This window comes from Mycteria americana, chromosome 3, assembly GCF_035582795.1.
Source record: "Mycteria americana isolate JAX WOST 10 ecotype Jacksonville Zoo and Gardens chromosome 3, USCA_MyAme_1.0, whole genome shotgun sequence".
Taxonomy (NCBI): Eukaryota; Metazoa; Chordata; class Aves; order Ciconiiformes; family Ciconiidae; genus Mycteria; species Mycteria americana.
The window spans coordinates 261,436-281,424 of record NC_134367.1 but is presented as its reverse complement, the minus strand read 5'-3'; the positions used below and the strand labels follow the sequence as shown (position 1 = coordinate 281,424).

General features: G+C 63.1%; 2 protein-coding genes across 4 annotated transcripts; one reads left to right on the top strand and one right to left on the bottom strand.

The window, feature by feature from the left end:
* Nucleotides 1-79: 79 nt before the first annotated feature.
* ZNF513 (zinc finger protein 513) lies at nt 80-4,791 on the bottom strand. The gene is made up of 3 exons (XM_075497535.1): nt 4,477-4,791; nt 1,491-2,084; nt 80-1,255 (listed from the first exon to the last, which is right to left on the bottom strand). The coding sequence occupies exons 1-3, from the start codon at nt 4,691-4,693 to the stop codon at nt 504-506; spliced, it is 1,563 nt and encodes a 520-aa protein (XP_075353650.1). The 5' UTR covers nt 4,694-4,791; the 3' UTR covers nt 80-503.
* A 291-nt stretch (nt 4,792-5,082) lies between these two features.
* On the top strand, nt 5,083-14,121 carry LOC142407872 (E3 ubiquitin-protein ligase RNF19B-like). 3 transcript variants are annotated; one of them, XM_075497531.1, is made up of 10 exons: nt 5,083-5,335; nt 7,150-7,241; nt 9,660-10,277; nt 10,803-10,993; nt 11,301-11,451; nt 11,948-12,110; nt 12,563-12,677; nt 12,869-13,006; nt 13,426-13,536; nt 13,686-13,810. In XM_075497531.1, the coding sequence occupies exons 3-9, from the start codon at nt 9,829-9,831 to the stop codon at nt 13,509-13,511; spliced, it is 1,293 nt and encodes a 430-aa protein (XP_075353646.1). In that variant the 5' UTR covers nt 5,083-5,335; nt 7,150-7,241; nt 9,660-9,828; the 3' UTR covers nt 13,512-13,536; nt 13,686-13,810. The 3 variants fall into 3 exon arrangements, with proteins under 3 accessions (XP_075353646.1, XP_075353645.1, XP_075353644.1); XM_075497530.1 differs by having other exon boundaries at nt 13,423-13,536; XM_075497529.1 differs by having other exon boundaries at nt 5,087-5,335; nt 13,344-13,536; nt 13,686-14,121.
* The last annotated feature ends 5,868 nt before the right edge of the window (nt 14,122-19,989 follow it).

The window sequence follows — 19,989 nt, the reverse complement described above, 5'->3', positions numbered from 1 at the left end:
CCTCCCCTCCCCGCACACTTTGCCAGCCCCGCGCTGTCCTCTCCTGAAGCAGAACAAGGCCCCTAGGGAGAATAGCAGATAACAAAACTGACTGTTTAATGCTTTTATACACAATATAAATTACACTGACCGGCATGGCAACAGCCATGGAACCAGTCCTGTTTCCCCCTCCCCCCTTTTCCCCAAACTCCAGCAGAGGAAGGCTCCGACAGGCAGGAACTGCCTTTGGGGGGTGCCTGGGGGCATGGCCTCGTGGCTGCTGGGGCAGGCACCCGAGCCACTGGTTGCAGCTTTGCCCTGCCTGGGCAGGATAGGGCTGCTGGAGACCCCAGTGCACCTGTGGGCCCCGCATAAGGCAGCCCTGAGCCCCCATGGAGTCTGCTGCCTGTCCCTCCCCCAGGGAGGGCAGGGGCTGCAGCCGGCAAGCGGCCGGGGTGCCCCAGGGCTGAGGCACCCCGTGCCCGACGCAGGGCCGAGCCCCTGCAGCCGGGCTAAGTGCTGTCTCAGGGCATGGCTGTGCCCACGGCTGGAGGGGCCAGGAGGGCTTTGGCATTGCGGGGGTTTACCCAGCTCTCAGCCGTGTGGCCATGGATCTTCTGGTGGCGCTTGTAGTTGTCCCAGTGGCCAGTGGTGTAGGGGCAGTCCCGGCACTGGAAGGGCTTCTCGCCCGTGTGCCGCAGCATGTGCCGCTTCAGGTTCATGCTCTGGTTGCAGCTGTAGCTGCAGAGGCTGCACTGGAAGGGCTTGTCACCCGAGTGGATGCGCCCATGACGCTTGAGGTTGGCCAGGTTGCCGCAGGCGTAGTCACAGAGCTGGCACTTGTAGGGCTTCTCGCCCGTGTGCACTCGCTGGTGCCGCTTCAGGTTGTCGAGGTGGGCGGAGGCATAGGGACAGAGCGGGCAGGCGAACGGCTTCTCCCCGCTGTGTGTCTTCATGTGCCGTGCCAAGTGGTTGGGGTAGTGAGTGACAAAGGGGCAGAGGCTGCAGGCAAAGCCTTTGTCCCCGGTGCCCTTGCGGGGGCTGGCGCCTGGCTCGGTGCCCAGCACCGCCAGGCTGCAGCGCCCGCAGACCTGCTCAGCCAGACCCTCATCCTGTGCGAACCCGTCGTCCAGCACCAGCCCGCACATGCGGCACGTGAAGGGGAAGAGCAGCTCGGGCAGCGCAGCCGCCTCCTCGCCCCGCAGCCGAGTGCAGCCGGGCAGGAAGGGGCCGCTGCCACTGCCCACGTGCAGGCTCAGCTCTGGCAGCAGCGGCTCTGTGGGACAAAAACAAGCAGGGCTGTGAGTGGGGCACCGCAGTGCTGGCAGGGCTCAGCTCCACGAGGAGCCCCAGGCTCGGGGGCAGTGGTGCCCCAGCTGAGGCTGGTGGCACATGGCACCAGGCCTGGCATAGGTCCATGGCAGGACGTGCGCCTTGCCCCTTCCCCAGCCCCAGGGCTGTGCTGTGGGGCTCCCCCACAGCAGCTGTCCCCTGCACCCCCCCGCTTTTACCTGGGTCCTTGTCCCGCCGGTGTGGCCCCTCGCCTTCGGGCAGGCGGTGGCTGAGCATGTGCCGCTTCAGGTTGCGGCTCTGGTTGCAGCGATAGTCGCAGGCGGCACACTGGAAGGGCTTGTCCTGGCTGTGGACCCGTTCGTGACGTTTGAGGTTGCCCAGGCTGCTGCAGGCGAAGCTGCAGCACGTACAGCGGTAGGGCTTCTCCCCCGTGTGCGTGCGCAGGTGTCGGGTCAGGTTCACCAACTGGGCAGAGGCGTAGGCACACTGCGGGCACGCGAACGGCTTCTCCCCGTTGTGTGTCTTCATGTGGCGCTTGAGGTGGCTGGAGTAGTGGGAGGCGAAGGGGCAGAGCTGGCAGGAGTATACAATGCGCTGGCTGCGGCCCCCCTCGGCACCGGCGCACTGCAGGCAGCTCTGCCCCAGGCTGGCAGCCAGCTGCAGCCCGCACTGGCGGCAGGGCAGCGCTGCGGGGCCGGGCTCCCCGCCCTCCTCAGGGTCGCTCTCCACACTGAGCTGCTGGTACCCAGAGGAGCAGTCGTCGTCGCTCAGTGCGTACGCCGGGATGGCAATCTTCCCCACCAGGGTGTCTGCTGAGAAGACCGTGGGGATGGGACGGTGTCAGCCTGGCTGGCCCAGGCACAGCCCCTCTGCTTGTGCCACCAGCCCCAGCAGGGCCCGTCCCGAGGAGGGGACCGCAGCCAGAAGGGGCCAGGCGGCTGTGCCTGCCCCAGAAGCACCCAGGAGCCTGCAGGAGCCCACCATCCTGCACACAGCAGGGTGAGGAGCCTCACGGCCACAACGCGCCCCGACACCCTGCTGCAGGGCCTGTCCCGGGCGCCTCAGGAAACCCTGTCACCTGCAGCTGGCTGAGCTGGGCAGGCAGCCCGTGGCCAGACTCCCAGCACCAGGAAGGGCGGGCGTTGAGGGGCACAGGGGCAGGTCAGGCACTCACTGGCACTGCTGGGCCCAGCTGGTAGGAAGCAGCGGCGGTGGGAAAGTGTCAAGCGCAGCCTGACCCAGACAGGAGGGCTGCGTGCCCATAAAGCTTGCTCCGGGCCCCCCCTTGCTGTGCCTCTGCCCCAGCCCTGGGGAGGGCAGCTGGTCCTGCTCCCATGGCCAACACCACGGGGCTCCAGCACCAGCCCCCCTCCATCATGCAGGAAAACAGACCTTCCCCAGGCCCACGCAGCGCTGCTGTCCCATGGCAGCAGGGGGAGGTCTGCCAGGCTCAGAGGGCACTTCTGCTTCCCGGCTGGGCACAGACCCATCCTCCTTGCAGCCCCTAGGGTAGCGCCTGTGTCCCAGGAGGAGATGACCGGAGCGGAGCCCACTGCCCTGCAGCCGCCTCAGGCTGGTCTGCTGGTCCCCATGCCCCAGATGTGCCCCCAGGCTGGTGCTCAGAGCTGGAAGGGTAGTGACAGGCAGCCAAAGCCTTGCCGCTACCAGCCTCAAGCCATGCCCAGCTGTGCCTGACCTGGAGCCCTGGGGCCTGTGAGACCCAACAGATGCCCACTGCCCTGGGAAACAGCCTGGGCTGTCCCCTTCGCTGCTGCCCACCCGTCTGGGTCCAGCTCCCAGAACCCCAGGCAGGTGCAGGGGTGAGACTGCTCCCATGGTGCGGTATGGGGTGGCCCCTCCAGCCTCCAGTCCCCTTTCACAAGCACTGCCTGAAGTGCAGATGCCAGAACGGGGTATCCTGCGAGGGGCTGGCTATTGCCAGGGGAACCCTCGACCCTGCCTCAAGCCCCACACCGAGGGACTCGCTTGCCTCCTCAACTCAGGTCCACAGTCCAGCAGTGCCACAGCATCCCTGGAGCACTGTCCCCTGAGTGTGGCTGTGTCAGTGCTGCCCAGGTGGGACACTGTGGCCCACGGGGTGAGGACGGGGATGTGGCTGTTGATGGCTCTCCTGACCTTCTCAGTGGGCTGTGAGGTGCCTGGTCCTGCTCCACAGCTGCAGCTGCCAGCTGAGGGCAGAAAGGAAGGTACTTCTGATGGCAGAAGGTCTGCTGCAGAGAGCAGTTTTCAGCCCTCACAGGGTCCAGCTCCCAGAGCCCCTGAGCGGGCTTTGTCCCGGCGCTGGGCTCTGCGCACAGGCTATGAGGAAGCGCAGCCCTCAGAACAGAACCCCCTCTGCCAGGCAGCTGGGACAGTGCCTCAGCACAAGAGCGGGAGCTGCTGGTATGGCCTGGCGCGGCTGCCAAGCACGCGGACCGGAGCACGGCCCTTGCGGACAGCGAGGGGACAGAGCCACAGGGGCCGTGTGGTCCGTGCCCGCCTCCTCTCGCCGTTGAGTATGTCCCCACATTATTCACCGCTCACTGGCAAGGGCAGCGAGCGATGCTGCTACCGGTTCTTGCGAGGCACCTGCAGGCTGACCCAGAGCTCGGCGTGACGCCGGCAAGGCAGGCGCTGGCTGGCCGCACAAAGGGGTCAGGGGGCCCGCGGGGCAGGTGAGCGGCAGGGAGCAGAGGCTGGCAGAGAGACAGCCCCGGCCCAGCTCCCCACACCCCACACAACGCTGAGGAGCCACGGTGGGGCAGGACCCCGCAGGGCTGAGGCCCCGGCTCCTGGGCAGAGCCGTGCAGACGGCTCCGGGGACAAGCCCCGTGGCGGTGGGGTGGCCTGCCAGCCCCGGTGTCCCCGCGGCCCTAGCCCACCCGTGGGGGCGCGGCGCGCCCGGGGGGCCTTAACGGAAGGGAGTGCTCGGGGGGGGAGGCCAGGGCCAGGAATCGGTGCCGGGCGAGCAGAGACCACCTGCGCGGGCCCCTGCCGGGGAACGGGGCCTCAGCCCGTGGGAGGCGATCCGAGAGGGGGAACGCTCCCGGGGACGGAGCGGCCGCCGGGCGCGACCGCTCCCGGGGAGGGCGGCTGCTGGATGGGGCCAAGCGCAGGGGCCGGTACCGGCAGGGCCGGAGCGGGAGCGCCCAGGACGGCCATCCCCGCGGGGCGCCGCTGCCGGGCCCGGACGGCGGCACGCACCTGGCGGTCCCTTCTCGAAGGCCAGGCCGCGGCCCAGCAGCAGGTCGCCGGGCAGCACCAGCGCCGCTCCCGCCGTCTCCTCGGGGCCGTCTTCGGCGTCCGCTGCAACACACCGAGCGCCGCGGGTCACCGCCGGGCCGCCGCCGCCGCCGCGCCCCGGCCCCGCCGCGCACTCACCCTTCACCGGCTGCGGGTGGCTCTGCTTCCGCCGGGGCATCGTGGCCGGTCCCGGCCCCGGCCCGGCCCCGCCGCCCGCCCGCCCGCGGCCCGCCAGCCGCCCCTGCCAGCCCGGGGCGGCCGCCGCCGCCCCGCCTCGACCGGGCACTTCCGCTTCCGGCCGCCGCGGGGCGGGGCCGGCGCCGGAAGCGGGCGCGGCGACCCGGAAGCGGACCGGGCACGCGGAAGCGAGCGCGGGGTCCGCCGTGCCGCCCGCTTCCCTCCCGGCATCGCGCCGGCATTTCCGGCATGCGGGGGGGGGGGGGAGGCCTGGGCCGCGCCGCGGGAGAGGCAGGCGGGGGCTGGGCGGGGCCGGGTCCCCTCTCCCGGGAGGGGAGGGGCGGGGCGGGGCGGGCGCCTGTGGGACCGCGGGGCCGGGGGCGGGGCCGGGGGCAGCGTGGGCTCCGCCCCTTCCTGGCGCGGGGCGCGGGGCGCGGCCCTGTCGGCGCTGTGGGCGCCCGGGGAGCGGCCGCGGGGGCCGTGAGCGGGCCGGGCCGCCGGGGCGGAGGGCTGGCGGTCTTTGTGCCCCGCCAGGGGCGGCTGCGGCGGTTTCCCCCGCTGCCCCGCCAGGCACGGCCCCGCTCCAGGCGGCTGGAGGCCCGCGGGAAGCCTCGCCAGGCCCCTGAGCTGAGGGGAGAGCTCGGTGAGTCGTGTGCCGGTACCCGCAGCCCCGCTGGTAGTCCTGGCCGTCCCAGCGCCCCGGCCCCTGCCCTGCTCGGCAGCTGGAGGGGCAGCGCTGGCCGTAGGCCTGTCCCGTCCGTGGAGGCGGCGGGCCGGGGCCTTTGCCGGCGGGGAAGGGCCAGCGGCCCCTGCCCAGGGACAGCGGTCTGCAGGGAGCGCTGGCGGCTTGGGGGTCCCTGCCGGGCGGCTGCTGGGGTGGGGGGTCTGCGCAGCGTCAGGGCGGGGTGCTCAGGGGGCCCTGCCCTGCAGAGCCGCGGGGGACAGCAGCGCAGAGGAAAGGGCTGAAGGAGCAAGGTGTCCGGGTAAGGCAGCTGCAGGAGGGAGGTGGAGACGAGCTGCTGGAGGCGGAGGGTTGAAACAGCGTTTCTGTGTGTGGCACAGATGGGCGTGTAGAGTTCTGGAGGCTCTGGGGATCCCGGCAGAGTGGGGCTGGGTGGTCCAGAGCCCGTGTTGCCCTGGGATGAGAGGGCAGGGTGGGCAGACAGGCTGGAGAATGGGCGCGCAGGAGAATGCTTGGGCAGCGATGAGCGGCAGTGCTCCAGTCTTTCACTGTCTTGGTGCTTCCAGCACCGAGACCCTTCCAGCCTGGATGAGGGATCTGGGGCTTTTAGGAGTGCAGAGAGGGATTCGCAGGCCTGCCCTGTGGTCTGATCTCCAGAAACGACTGAGACCATCCTTTGGAGACGCCCACTGGGGTCCTGCTCCCTTGTGCTGTCCTGGGGAGTGGAACAAGCCCAGTCACGGATCAGGTTGCCCAGAGAGGTTGTGCGGTGTTTGTCCTTTGAGGTTTTCAAGACCCAACTGGCATAAAGCCTTTAAGCACACTGCTGACCGTGACTTGGGCAGGAAGGTGGACTGGAGACCTCTTGAGGTCCCTTTCCACCTGAATTATTCTGTGGTTGTGGTGACCCCTGTGGGAACTGGCTGCAGAGGAAGGGGAGCCCAGCTCCCCGCAGCCAGGCACGGGAAGAGAAGCAGCTGCAGAACAAGCCCATGAGTGGCCCCAGTGTTGGGGCACTGTGGCCGTGCTGTGGCTCCTCTGCAGCCATTACCTCTGCCAGTCCTATCCCCACGGTCACAGCGCTCTCCAGGACCGCCGAGCTGAGCCCTATTGCCTGGTTCTCCCAGGAGTGCCTGTGGGCGATGGGCCCCCACATGCGATGGAGCTCCTGATTTCACCTGGCATGTCCCTGTGGTTCATTACCCCCCTTCCCAGAAAATCCCCCCCAGTTTGCGTGGCTCGGCTCCTGGACACTTGGACGTGCTCTGACCCTGCCAGGCAAGGAGCCTGCTGGGCCCTGGAGATGCTGCGATGGCTCCTCGTGCAGCCCAGTCACACCTCTGCTCCCAGGGGAGCTCGGCTATCTCATGCTGTCACATTTCCCTCTGCTTTTTGTTCGGTTTGGTTTTTGGTTGGCTTCTGTCTCCGGTGTCCCAGTGTTGTGCAGACCGGGGACATCCAGGGCTTTGTGTCCTGCTTCCTGGGGAGGAGGGCCCCTGGTCACCCTGCTCGGGGACTTGTTCAGCCCATCTCCAGGGATGGCCAGTGTGCAGCTGTGTGTGTTGGGGGCAGCAGCCCTGCTCTGGCTCAGCCATACCTTGTACTCGTCCTCTCTGATGCCTAGGTCCCTGCCCTGGATGCGATCCCCATCTACAGGACTCACTCTGCCATCTCTGTGGCTCTGTTAATAGAGCTGTTTGACATGTCCAGGCGACCCTGAGTGTGTGAGCTGCTGCTGTTGAGCCTCATTACGGATAGTTTTTGTTTATTTGCAGGTCCCTGAGGGAGTCGAATGTGTTGGACTTCGTGGCAGTCCCAGGAGAGCCATGGCCATGCTGTGTTGTCAGCAATGATTCCCCGCTGACAGGTACCTCGGGGCCAGAGGATGGGGCCTCTTAGATCCCTGCCGGTGCTTCTTCGCTTGTGTTGTGCAGCCCTGGCCGTTTAGTCAAAGTTGTCACAGTCCTGGTGCAGGAGCAGCCCAGGCCTGGGGGTGTCTCCTCGTGGGCTGGCCATGCTGGTCGGACAGCTGATGGCCGTGGTGTCGGCATAGCTGTTGCTGCTGCTCTGACGCTGGCTCCTGCTGTTCCGTTGGGCAGAGTCTGCGGTGACGGCAGCAGTCATCCCAGACAGTGGTCCCACTGCCCGCTGCTGTGTTTGAGCACGTTCCTTCCCACTCTTCTCCTGCCATACCTCCCGCTCTCTAACAACCATTAAAATCCAATCTCAGCCCGGTTTCCATGATCTCTTCAGTTACCACCTCACTGGAAAGTGCTTTGTCATCTGGGGTGACGCAGTGCAGCACCTTGCTTGTTCCCAGCAGAGCAGAGGTAATCAGACTCCTCCATCGTACCTGAGCTGTCACTAGTATCTGCCTCTTCCCCTGCCAGTGCTTCTGCTGTTCTAGCTGTGTTCAAACGGAAAAAGCAGCAGAGGCTGTTAGAGGTGGAGGGATGCAGCGATGCTGTGGAGGTGTAAAGTGTAGGGTGCAACTTTTTGGGGTATAGATAAGGAAGGAGCAAGGAGAACAGTGGAGGGACTGACCCTGCTGTCAGGAGGGACTATGGTGTGGCCCCGGACTCATGTGAGCCCTAAGTAAGGGAAAACTGACAGATTTACCTTCTTTCTCCTGTAATTGCCTGGCTTCTGGTCACTTAATTAACTGGCTCTTGGGTCCCTTGGCTTGCTTGTCTCTTCTAGAAACTCAGCAGCAGCTTGGGTGATGCAGGTTTTAGTTCAGCACCTGGGACGTGGGAAGCACTGGTCGGAAGTGACCGCTCCCCACAAGGCTGCTGCTTGCTCCCCACAAGGTCCTGCTGCCCTGGTTTGCAGGGCGCGTGGAGGAGCTCTCTCCTTCCGGGAGAGTTCAGGATCCAGCCTTTGTGGAGGAAGCACTTTCTCTGGCAGTGAGACGTTCCCTGCTCTCCTCTGAGCTAACGCTGAGGAAGAGCGGTGAATGATGGCAGTTTTGATTTGCCCCGAGTTTTCCTCTGGGCTCCCTCCAGCTAGCCATTGCTAGGAGCTTCCCAATACAGGCTGGGCTAAGGAGCTTGTGTCCGCAGCAGGAAGCGCTGGCATCCAGCTGGACCAAGTCTGTGTCTCTTGGGCACTTGAACTCCAGTGGGAAGTCAGAGCTTCAGCCATGCCTCTCCCTGGAGAGGAGAGCCATGGAGACTTGGGGTGGTGAGGGGTGTGATTATTGTACTACCCTGTGTACAAACTGGTTATCACAGTGTTCGCCACTGCCTTCCTTGCAAAGGCCACTGTCTTCTCCACCTCGGGGAATTTGGGAGGTCCTGTGTCTCTGGACTTTGATGCTGAACTGAAGGAGACAGGATGGGGCAGAACAGAGCTGGCTCAGGGGCACGTGGGTGGCTGGAGATGGGCGGTGATTGCATTGCCTGAGCTCAGCATAGGACTGGTCAGCCTCGGCACTGTCACCCGGGGCCTTCGGGCCAACATGGGGATGGGGCTGGACGTAATGGGTGGGGCTGGACATAATGGGTGGGACTGACCATGGTTGCACTGACCAGGCAAGATGTGATTGTGGGAGCTCAAGGTTGGGTGCTTTTGTTCTTGCCTGTGGCCTGCTAGGAGGGAGCGCATCAGCTGGAGATGTCGAGCAAGGACAGGGTCTGGCTGCGTGCTCGGTTCGGGGGTGGCCGCACTGCCATGCGGTCCAGGTGCAGCGCTGGGGGGGCAGGAGGTGGGCACTGTCCTGGGCCCTGGCAGGACTCTGCCGGCACCTGTGCCTGCGGCTGGCCCGGAGAGAGCTTGCTTGCTGGTTCAGGGCAGGCTGCTGCGCGTGCTGGGCCAGTGCGCAGCGTGTGGGAGCTGTTCCTTGAAGGAGGAGGCAGTTGCAGGAGCAGAGAGCGCCAAGTGCCCTGGTCTGTGCTGCAGGCTGTGACCCGCCAGAGGAGGGAGGATCTGGAACAGCTCCGGCTGGGGCAGGGGGCTGAGGTCTCCATGCTGCAGGGCTCGTGCTGGGCCAGGGCACCGCTGGCAGGGCTGGCCCTGGTGCCCCGGACCCACAAGGATGGCTGGCTGGGACTGGGCCGGCCTAGGGGCTGCGAGGAGCACTGTGGGCTTGTCCCGGAGCTGCCAGGGTGTTTTGGTGCGGGTGTTTTGGTGAGCAGGGTGCCGTGGTGCGGCCGTGTGGACGGCCCTGGGGTCCAGCCGGGCAGCAGGGCCTGTCAGCAGGGCAGTAGCGGGGTCTTGTGGGTGCCGTGGGCCCGTTCCCACGTCCAGGACCCAGAGCTCACTCTCACGTGCGGTTCCTTCGCAGGCTGAGCGGTGCCGACTGCAGCTGGAGATGGTTCAGCTGTTGCCTGTGGGGAGGATGCCGGCTCTGAGGCCCAGGTAGGAGCCTGGCCATGGGGGCCGCACTGGGGCTGACACCTCCCTGCTGCCCTCCATAGCCCAACAGCAGCTGGCTGCCGCCCTGACGGGCCGCCATGGAGCAGCCCATGGGGATGCCCAGGCCCCTCCGCCTCCTGGGCTTCTTTGGGCGGAAGCCACAGGCCGTCGGAGGTGAGACATCGCCAGGACCGGAGCCAGAGCTGGAGGAACCTGAGGAGATGTGCATTGCGCTGCCCCTGGGCGAGGGCGGGGAGCTGGTGGAGTGTCCCCTGTGCCTGCTGCCCCAGCCTCCAGAGGCCTTTCCCACCCTGGCCTCCTGTGCCCACCGCTCATGCCAGGCCTGCCTGGAGCAATACCTGCGCATTGCCGTCAGCGAGAGCCGTGTGCAGGTGGCCTGCCCGCACTGCCCTGCTGTGCTCCAGCCTGCCGATGTCCACCGCCTCCTGGCCGAGCCCGCCCTCCGTGACAAGTACGAGGAGTTCCTCCTGCGACGGCTGCTGGTGGCCGACCCCGGCACCCGCTGGTGCCCCGCGCCCGACTGCAGGTGACCGGCTGGCCCCTCGCGCGGAGCCGGGAGCAGGGGGGCAGTGTGGGTCCCCCCTTCCCGCACCAGTGGAGGCGATGGGCTTCACCAGCTGGGAGCTGGTGTGCAGCAGACTGCGCCTGTGTCCTGTGAGCCTTTTCCAGGCTCAGCCCTCTCGTGACTTGGTCCCATGTGGGGTTGGGCCTGCTCAGAGAGATGTCCTGATCCCTGTCCTGGCTGCAGAGCCCGGGCAGCTGTGTGTCTCTGCCAGGGTTGGTGCTCTTAGCCATGCGGGGCCAGTCCACGAGGCCCCAGTGGAACTGTGTGGGTGCTGGATGGGAAAGGCTGCGCTGCAGTCTGAGCTGGTGAGAGTGTCTCCTGGCTCTCCTGAGCATGGGCTGCAGCTCTGGCTCAGTGCAGAGCTGGGACCTGCCACTGCACGGCCTGGCTGTGCTGGGGAGGGAAACGGCTGCGTGCTGAGCGGGGACACAGAGAGGGCCGTGGGCACTGCTGGCCCCCTCAACACTGACCGCCTTCTCCCCACAGCTATGCTGTCATTGCCTACGGCTGTGCCGAGTGTCCCCGCCTCACCTGCGGGCGCGAGGGCTGTGGCACCGAGTTCTGCTACCACTGCCGGCAGCCCTGGCACCCTGATGGCCCTTGTGTGCCAGCGCCACTGGCCCCCAGCCTGGCCAACCCCGCAGCACAGCTAGTCCACCCAGAGGACTCGGCCCATGGTGAGACCCTGGCCCCGGGTGGGAGCAAGCAGGGCAGGGATTTGACACGGCTGAGCGGCACAGTCGGATGCCTTTGTGCCTTCCTGCCTGCAGGGATGCTGGAGCCAGGACCCAGTGGTCCCCACTGGCTGCCTCTGTGTGGAGGCATGTGCCAGTTGAGCTGGGGGTGTGGAGTGGGACCTTGCTCTGCCTGGCTCACCCTGACATCCATGGGCCAGGCTGCAATCCTGGGACAGGGTGTGGGCGTGGACCTTCACTGCCCTGTCCTGTCCTGCTCCCCGCCATCCCATCCTCTTCCCCCTGCCAGCTGAGGCTGAGGACGTCAAGGTCTGTCCCCGCTGCAGTGCCTTCATCATGAAGATCAATGACGGGAGCTGCAACCGCATGAACTGCACAGTTTGTGGCTGCCTCTTCTGCTGGCTCTGCCTGCAAGAGATCTCTGACGTGCACTTCCTGAGGTCAGTGCAGGGCTGTGGGGCCACTGGGAGCCATGGGGTGTGCTGGGGGGCTGGGGTGGAGGGGCTACCAGGAGCTGAGGGGTGGCTGGAGGAGGTGCCCCTGGGCTGAGCTGGGGGTGCCGTGATGCTGGGTCGGGGCTGGGTCGCTGCTAGGAGCTGTGGGGCTAGGATGGGGGGCAGCAAGGCCCTGCTGAGAGCCACAGCCATGCACAGCCAGGTTTGGGGCTGGCTGGGCTGTGGGGCTGATCGGGGGGGAGCAGAGTGGTCTGTGCTGCTGGGTCTGGCAGGGCTGGGGGCCTGGGGCCGGCAGTCAGCACCCCACCCCTGGGGCGGCGGTCCCAGGTGGCAGCTGGAGCTCAGGACTGGGAGGGGGGAGTCTGGCTTTCTGCTTCCACGGTGGGCCCACGGGTCTCCCCGCAGAGCAAGGGTGGGCTGTGCTGGTGTCTGCCTGCCCCTGTGCAGGAACCATTGGCCCAGCCCCACTCTGTCCCCGCAGCCCCTCTGGCTGCACCTTCTGGGGGAAGAGGCCTTGGTCACGGACCCGGAAGATCCTGTGGCAGCTGGGCATGGTGCTGGGGGCGCCTATGGTGATCTCCCTCGTCGCAGGCATCGCTGTCCCTGTCATTACCATTGGGATCCCCATCTACATGGGTAGGAAGGTACTGGCAGGGGGCCCTGGAGTCCCCATGGTCCCGCTCCCTGCTGAGCCTGGCAGCCCACGGCATCAGGCCTGGACAGACACCCAGTGCTCACCACTGCCTGCAGCATATCCCTGTGCCACCCCTGACTCCCCACAGCCCCTCCTTGCAGGGACCCTCTCTGTTGCCCACCCCAACACCCTCCGCCAGTGAGGGTACTCTCAGCCTGGAGAGGTGGGGGTTGGGGTGGGCGAAAGGAGGAAAGGGTCTGGGGGTCCAGGGGTGTTTTCCAGGGACACCTGATCTGTGGTGGCAGTACTGTCGTGGCTGCCTGTCCCTGAGGAGATGGAGGGGGTGTCCTGGCAGCTGCAGCTGCAGCTAGAGCTCTTCCAGGGCTGGGAAGAGGCCCCATCCCCGGGGGATGTGCGCTGAGATCCCTGCAGAGCCCTTCACCTGTCTTGCTTCTCCTCGAGGTGCTGGGTCAGAGCCGGAGGAGCAGCCTGTCGGGGTGCCAGCAGTGCCTCTCTGTCACCAGCAGCGTCCTCCTCTCTCTCTTTGTGTCACCCGTCATAACAGCTGTCACGGTGGGTAAGTGCGCTGGGCCAGGGCTGAGGGCACTGCCCACGTGCTGGAGAGAGTGGGGCTGGGGCCCGGGGGCCAGTGCAGCGGAGCGTCTCCGAGGGGGATGTCTGAGACCTGGGCCACCAGGGCTTCGCCCAGGGGGGCAGGCCAGCCGGGGCTGCGGTGGGGGCGGGCAATAGCTGCCTGTCTGCCCGCAGGAGTCGGCGTGCCCCTGATGCTCACCTACGTCTATGGGGTGGTGGTGCTGTCGCTGTGTCGGAGCCGCTGGGGGTGCGGGGGCAGCCGCAGCCCGCCCGGGGATCTCGGTGTGGTGGAGCTGGAGAACCTGACCAAGCGTGAGTCCTGCGCTGCCGTCTGTCCGCTGGCCTGTGCCCTCCGTTGGGCTGCAGGGGCCCTGGTCCTGGCTCGTGGCTCTGTGGCTGTGACTTCTCCAGAGCCAGGGGCTTCCTGTGGACCCGTGTCAGTTCTGCCCCGGGTGGTACCATGCACACCTCTGTCCCTGTGGGGAGGCTGCAGGCTGGTGTCCTGGGGGAGGCGGGTGCTGTCCAAAGCAGTCTGGGACCAGCTTGTTTGCACCTCCTGCTGAGAGCCTGGTGGGCCGCTCTGCTCCCTGCTCTGATGGGGAGCAGTCCTTGCGGACAGGGTGCTCAGCGCCGCCTCTTCCTCCGCCAGTGAATGAGCTGTGGTCGGTTCTGCCCAGCCCCAGGGGGGGCGAGGATGGAGTCCCGGACACAACCACCTCCTTCCCCAGCAGCAGCTATAGCCCGCGCCACAGGGCGGTGTGGAAGGAGCAGGACAGCCATTCAGCCAGCACGGTGGCTCTTGCGGGGAGCATGCTGAGTGAGGGCCAGGACATGTCCTACAGGTGAGCTGGGGCTGCTGTGCTGGGGAGGCAGGGGGGACTGGCAGGTCCCCTTCCTAACAAACAGCCTTCCCCATGCCCGCTGTACCAGGCAGGGATGCGGCGACATCCCCCGTTGGGCTGCTGCCCTCAGGCCCTGTGTTTGTCTGCAGGGAAGGCATCAACATCGAGGTGGAGGTGTCGATTGAAGCAGTGCCGCATCCTGCCCGGGAGCAGAGCCTGTGCAGCGCGCTGTCAGGGCAGAGTCTCTCTGCGGACTCCCTGGGAGGCACCAGTGACCGGTGCAGCGCGGTGGGCGTCCCCGCAGAGTGAGGGGGACTGCAGGACTGAGGGGGGAGACTCTTGATCCACAGAGCCCCCACCTGGGCTCCTACCTACCACTGACACAAAGATCCCACGCCCTCCTGTGGCAGAGCTGGTCACCCTCTGTGGGGCACCCATGAACCGGGCCCTGGCCCTCCCCAGGCTGGGCAGGCACTGGCTGCGCTCAGTGCTGCCTGCACCCTGCGTCCAGCCCCATCCACCCCTTCCCCGAGGGCAGTCTTGCGCATTGGCACTGTGGGGAAATAAAACTGCTCTCTGAGGGTCTGTCTGTCTCCCGCGGCACAGCCCCCCCCCCCCGACAGCACAGTCCCCATCCCAGCGGGCTCTGATCTGTGGTGCGTTCCCCTGAGGGGTACTGCAGGAGGCCAAGCAGCTGGGGTAGGGCGGGCCCAGCCCCACACAGGTGCAGACAGTGGAACAGGCACGGGGGACAAGTAGGGCCAGGGAGCGGGGGAAGAGTGGGGATGTTCCCTTATGCAAACACTCCAGCGAACCGAGTGCTGCAGGTGCAGGGCAGGACTGCGCACAGCTGGGAGGGTGGGATGTTGCCAGCAGCAGCAAACCGAGTAACTTGGGTAGGGGCTGAGCCCTGCCCCGGCTGGGCCAGCCCCTGGTGCACAGTGTGTGGTACCCGTGGGTCCTGGTGCCCCAAACTACCTTCCTGGGGGCAGCATGTGGCTTCCGGCAGACAGACCTTGAGTGTGGTGCAGGACAGCTGCAGCTGAGGACCAGAGCAGCCCCTGAGGGTGGGAGGCCACGCACTGCGCCGGGGCAGAGCTGGGGAGCGCGCAAGGTCTCACTACGATGGCCTGTGTCTGTATATCTGTGTCCCTTGCCTGCCCCTGGCTGCTCCAGCAGTGTGTGAAGCAGGGCTGTTGGAGAGGAGGGCTGTGCCCTGGGCCAGCTGTGGGTGATGCTTTAGCATGTGGGGTGCTGCAGGATGGGGACCTACCTGGATCCTTGTTGTGATGGGTACCCACTCCAAAGCAGGAGAGAAAACTGCTGCAGGTCCCATGGCTTCTCCTAGCTGGAGGAGGGACCAGCGGTGAGGCTGCCTGCAGCACCCGGGCTCCCACCGCTGCTTCCCTCCCTAGTGGCACTGGGATTACAGGGCCTCACACAGCCTGGCACTCCTGCAGAGGGTAGCCCCTGGCTGGGGGCCAGGTTAGCCCCTGGCCACCACCATAGCTGTGGTGCTCCATGTCCTGCATGGGCTTCCCTGCACACCCTATGGAACGCTGGCATGGGCTGCAGCGCACCCATTTCTACATGTGGATGAGGACAAGGCAGTGGTGGCCAAGCTGGTGCCTCCATGCACAGGGGTGGTTGTGGCCTCCCACCCTGCCTGTGGCCACCAGGCTGCCCCTGAGGAATGCCCTGGACAAGCTGTGGTGTTGGGGTGGGGACAGCTGCCCCTGCCCCCAAGCTTCTGGGGCCAAGCAGCTTGAGGTTGTGGATCCTGATCCCTACCAGGGATCCATCCTGCAGCCAGGCCAGCGTGGAGGGACCACATGGTAATGCCACAGGCTGTGGGTGGGCACCCTGAGCCAGATGGGGTGCGCAGTCTCAAGCAAGTGGGATCCTGCCTACGACCAGTCTGATGCCACTGCAGCATCCTTGGGAGAAAAAGCTGCTTCTGAACATTTGGCTGCTTAATGTTTAGCAGTCTAGCAGCATCTTACAGCACAGTTGCAGGGACTGGCACTGATTGGGGTGGGTGGGTGCTGCTTACCCCATGGCCCTTCCCCAGCCATGCATGGTCCCATGATGCTCCTCACTGATGTAATTCACTGCCCACAGCACATGATGGGTGCAGCTGCCGTGGTGCTCCTGTCTCACCCAGAAGTCATCAGGTCCCCTCCCTGGTCCCATAGCTGACACCCCCCCAGGTGCTTTTGCCCTGGAGATGCACAGGTGCACTCACACCCAGAGCCAACCAGGACTCCTGTGGTCCCCTGGCCACCCCCCTCCATGCTCCCACACCCAGAGCTGACCATGGAGACCCTTGCTCCTAGGATCCATCACCTACTGCCCAGCTGGTATGGCTGCTCTTTGCTACTGCTGGCACACATGTGCATGCATAGCTGGCACCACAGACGCTTCCCTGCACTCACATGGAGGAAAGTAAGTAGTTGGCGGTGGAGTTTAATAAGGTGGCAGGACAGACTGTGGTGATCAGGCACAGGGCATGGCCAGACTCCTGTACTGACTAGTCCCTGCTTATGTGCAAATAGACCCTCTTATTCCCTTAGCCCTCTATTTCCCACACTTGTTCCTCCCCAAATCTCCTAAATCCCTCCCTTTTCCCACCTTTGGTTCCTCCTCTAAACATCGCATAATAAATCCTGTGCTATCCCCAAATGCTCTTTCCCTGCATCCCGTAATGTGTCCCGCACCCCTAGGCAGCCACCCTTCTGTGCTCGCAAGGTGATCCACAGAGCTCCTGATGACACATGGGGATGGGTTTCACGCCTGGACCATGGGTCTGATGGTTCTTCTGGGACAGCCCTGGGAGGGGCAGGTCTGTGATTTGCGTGTCTGTCCGTCCGTGCCCCCCTCCTCGCCCCCCCCCCCCCGTACCCCCTTTGTCCTTCTGGATTTTTGGACATTGGTCTTTGAGAGGCTGGTGCTTCTCTTCTGATGGGCCTGGGAGTAGCTGGGTCAGGTTATTAAATAAATTACTCCTGCCGTTGTTTCTTTGTGCCTCCTTTGTGTCTACAGCTGAGCTTATCACATCACCTAACGGCCGGCTTCCTGGTGCCTTCAGTAACCAACTATCAGACCTCTGGTCTCTCCAGGGTCTGTCCCCAGGCCACACCAAAACCTGGCTCCCAAACCTTTTTGCCTGCTCCCCAGCTTGATGTTCCAGCTTGCTGGCTCCAGCTTGATGTTCGCTGGTGAGTACGCATTGAGGTACATGTCCCTCCCCAGCACGCATGCATGCCGATCTCTCCCTCTCCCTTTGCTGGCACTCAGACCCACACACCCCTGTGCGCAGTAGAAAGAGCCCACACACTTGGGAAAACAGCTAGAAAAGAAGATCACTTTGTGGTGATCCTTTTTTTTTTTTTTTTTTTTTTTAAATACACACACCTGACCCCTTTTATGCCTGTTTCCCATGCTTGTTCCTCCCCCCCGTGCCTCCCTTCCCCCAAACAGCCCGTAGCAGTCCCACCTGCACCATGTGCTCCCCGCCCTGGCATTCCCACAGTGAGTCACAAGCCCTGTGGGCAGCAGCCCCTGTTGCTGCCGGGGGGTGTCTCCCACTGACCCCCCCCCATGGACCTCAGGCAGCCCTGGGTCTGACCGTCCTCCTGGAGAGCCCCGTGGCTCTGAATAGGTCACCACGACCACCCCTCCCCAGCACAGCTCCTTGGCTCCTTTGCATTCGTGGAGATGATGAGCTGTTGTCACATAACCTGCCAGGCAGTCTTAGTAAAACTCCTGATTCTATTCTTTGAGCAGCTTTATTAGGTTAATGAGAATAACTGTAGATATAAGGACCTTTGATATGGCACATACCACAAAGCATTTTGATTAAAAATTAGCATGATAAAACATCAACAGAGCACCCGGTAAATGGTCTAAATCCAGTTTACATCTCAATACAAATTACTAAGTGAGATCACCACTAACCAGAGTCATTTTAGGGGATGCCACAGAGACTGGTGCTAAGCCCTATATCAAAAACTTTCTTTAATGACCAGGAAGAAAGTTTAAAACCAAACCCTCTCAAGACCCTCCACTCACCTTCATTATCTGCTCCTCTGGGAATGGTCACATCAGCATACTTGGTCTGGGAGGAGAGAGAGCACTGCATTACGGGGAAAGTGGAGAGCCACCAGGCTGGGGCATTGTTCCTGCTTCCTGAAGCAGCTCCTTCCCCTCCCCTTGCCAAACCCAAACCCTCTGGGAGGTATGTCGTTGCTGATAATGCATTTTTGGATGCTCTTATTTGTCTTCTGTTCTGTGTTTTGAGGGCCATGCTTTGCGCCTCGACTCCATTTTCATGAGCTCCTACAGGCTCCAGTAAAAGGCAGTAAGAGCCACCCTAACAAAACTTGAAATTAAAAAGCCTCATGATTGCAAGACTCCAGCAGCTGATGCTTTTGGGAACAACCTCCCTGCTGAATCCAGCCAGACTTGGATGCCTTGCAGCAGGAACGAGACAGCAGACACATCACAATTCAGACAAACAGTGTTTTTAACTTTACTGAGCAAAACTGCTTCTTGGCTCAGCCTCCCAGGGCACTGCAGCTCAGTCCAGGACTGGGATTTACCCTTCTGCATGAGGCTCTACAGCATTGCTACTGTCCCTCTGTCACATCCCACCTATGGGGAGGGGGAAGTAAAACCGTGACACTGAATATGTCACATTAAGGACGTGAGTCTGGCACGTGGCTAAGGGAGAAGAGGTGGCCATCCCATTGAGTCACAAGGTTCAGAAAGGACCCCCTTGCTTTCTAAACTCCTTCTCAGCAAGGAGTCTAGGTGCGGCTGGATCCAGTCTTAGTCTGGTCAACTGTTTATGTCTAAGGGTTACGAGGCCGATAGGGGTAACCCTACTGCAGAGTCAGTGTCTGCCTGCCAGATCCCTCTCAACCCCACTTGCAAGTGACTCAGATTCGCAAATCCCCTCGGCATGGATTAAGGTGAAACAACACTCAAGATCCGTAAACAACATCAACTTTACTAAGAACAAGAAACTCTTATATGAACAACATTCTATAACTGTTGGTTATTGCACGATTGTATCTGCCTGAGCTGTGCGGCTTTGCTGAAAGTAAGGTAGGCCTTTTGTTAACAAACCCTGAGAGAAAAAGGGGGAAAGATGAAGAAGGAAAGGAAGAGGTTGAGGTAGAAATATCACCAGTCCTGGATCCAGTCCTGGATTCAGGGTTGGTCCTGCCAACAGGGGTGGTTGGTGTAGAAGAAGCCCCCAAGCCCCTGTGTGTGCCCGTTTATTGGCCCCAGCCCTGGGTTTCTGGAATCTTCTCTCCTTCTGGCCTCAGGAGTGGTTGAGACATCTGTCAAACCAAGAGAAGTGACACTAGGCCACTCCTTGTGGCTTCCATTTTGTCTCTCGGGGCTCACAGTACAGTCATTTGGGGCTCATCCCTTACACCCTCTTCTAAAAAGGATGTGTGGAAACTAGAGGGACTTCAGAAATAAATGCTTTTAGGACTGGAGAAAGTAATTCTGCTCATTCCTGTGATAATTCAGTCTGTTTATTCAAAATTTGGAGGCAACTTGGCCAGCACATTTGTAGCAGGAAGTACCAGGTACCAAGTTGCCCCTTTGCCAGAGTGAGACAAACCTGAAGAAACCCACTTTTGCAAAGGAAAAGATTCTCCTTGAAATTCTCCTGCTCAGGCAGCACCATTCTAGGGGAACACATCAGCTCATCCAGAAGGTTTCTGAGTGCAGAAACAGTCAGCCTGACCAGCAAGTCCAACTGCAGCACCTGCATGTTTGTGGCTCTGAACTCCCAACCCTGTGCAGGGCCACAGGAGCCCAGCTTTGACGATCCAGGGATCAAACCAGCTCAGGTCTGGACACATGATCACTGGAGAGCCACTAGACACAGGGGCTTAAGCTCAGGGCCACCAGGGAAAGGGCTCAAAGACAACATGAGATGCACCCATCCAGGCTGGTGAGGCATGGGCTGACTGAACTGCAGAGGCTGAGACAACAGGCCAGGACCAGGAGGGTGGAGTTCATCTTCGAAGGGGGAAGATTTGCAGTGCAAGGCATTGCCAAGGGCACTCCCCATGACAGAGGAACCCCAGAGCAGCTGGAGGAAGTTGTGCCAGGTGACTGGGCCTGCAAACCTCATCTGTGCTTCCCTGTGCTCCACACCATGCCAAGTGGAAGGTGAGGGGGCACAGTAGCAGGGAATAGCAGCCGACCTTTCCATCCATGGTTTATAGCCCAGAGACTTCACTCCTGCAGGAGCAGCTGCAGTATTGACACACATTGTACAAGCTTTACACCATCCAGCACACCAGGTAGGAGCTGCCTCTTGTCACACCTTGAAGAGAGCACGCAGATAGATGGGGTGCAGCATGCTGCGGGCAAGTTAGCTCAGGAAGGTGACTGGTACCCCTGTCCCTTCAGCAGACACAAACTGCC

What these genes read in the sequence shown, in the direction of transcription:
- ZNF513 (XM_075497535.1), bottom strand. Translation starts at nt 4,693, where the DNA reads ATGCCCCGGCGGAAGCAGAGCCACCCGCAGCCGGTGAAGGGTGAGTGC. An exon ending in CTTCGAGAAGGGACCGCCAG is followed by an intron (nt 2,085 to 4,476) that starts GTGCGTGCCGCC and finishes CGGTCTTCTCAG; the next exon opens with CAGACACCCTGGTGGGGAAG. An exon ending in CCGGCGGGACAAGGACCCAG is followed by an intron (nt 1,256 to 1,490) that starts GTAAAAGCGGGG and finishes TTTGTCCCACAG; the next exon opens with AGCCGCTGCTGCCAGAGCTG.
- LOC142407872 (XM_075497529.1), top strand. Translation starts at nt 9,829, where the DNA reads ATGGAGCAGCCCATGGGGATGCCCAGGCCCCTCCGCCTCCTGGGCTTC. An exon ending in CATAACAGCTGTCACGGTGG is followed by an intron (nt 12,678 to 12,868) that starts GTAAGTGCGCTG and finishes GTCTGCCCGCAG; the next exon opens with GAGTCGGCGTGCCCCTGATG. An exon ending in GCTGGAGAACCTGACCAAGC is followed by an intron (nt 13,007 to 13,343) that starts GTGAGTCCTGCG and finishes TTCCTCCGCCAG; the next exon opens with TGAATGAGCTGTGGTCGGTT.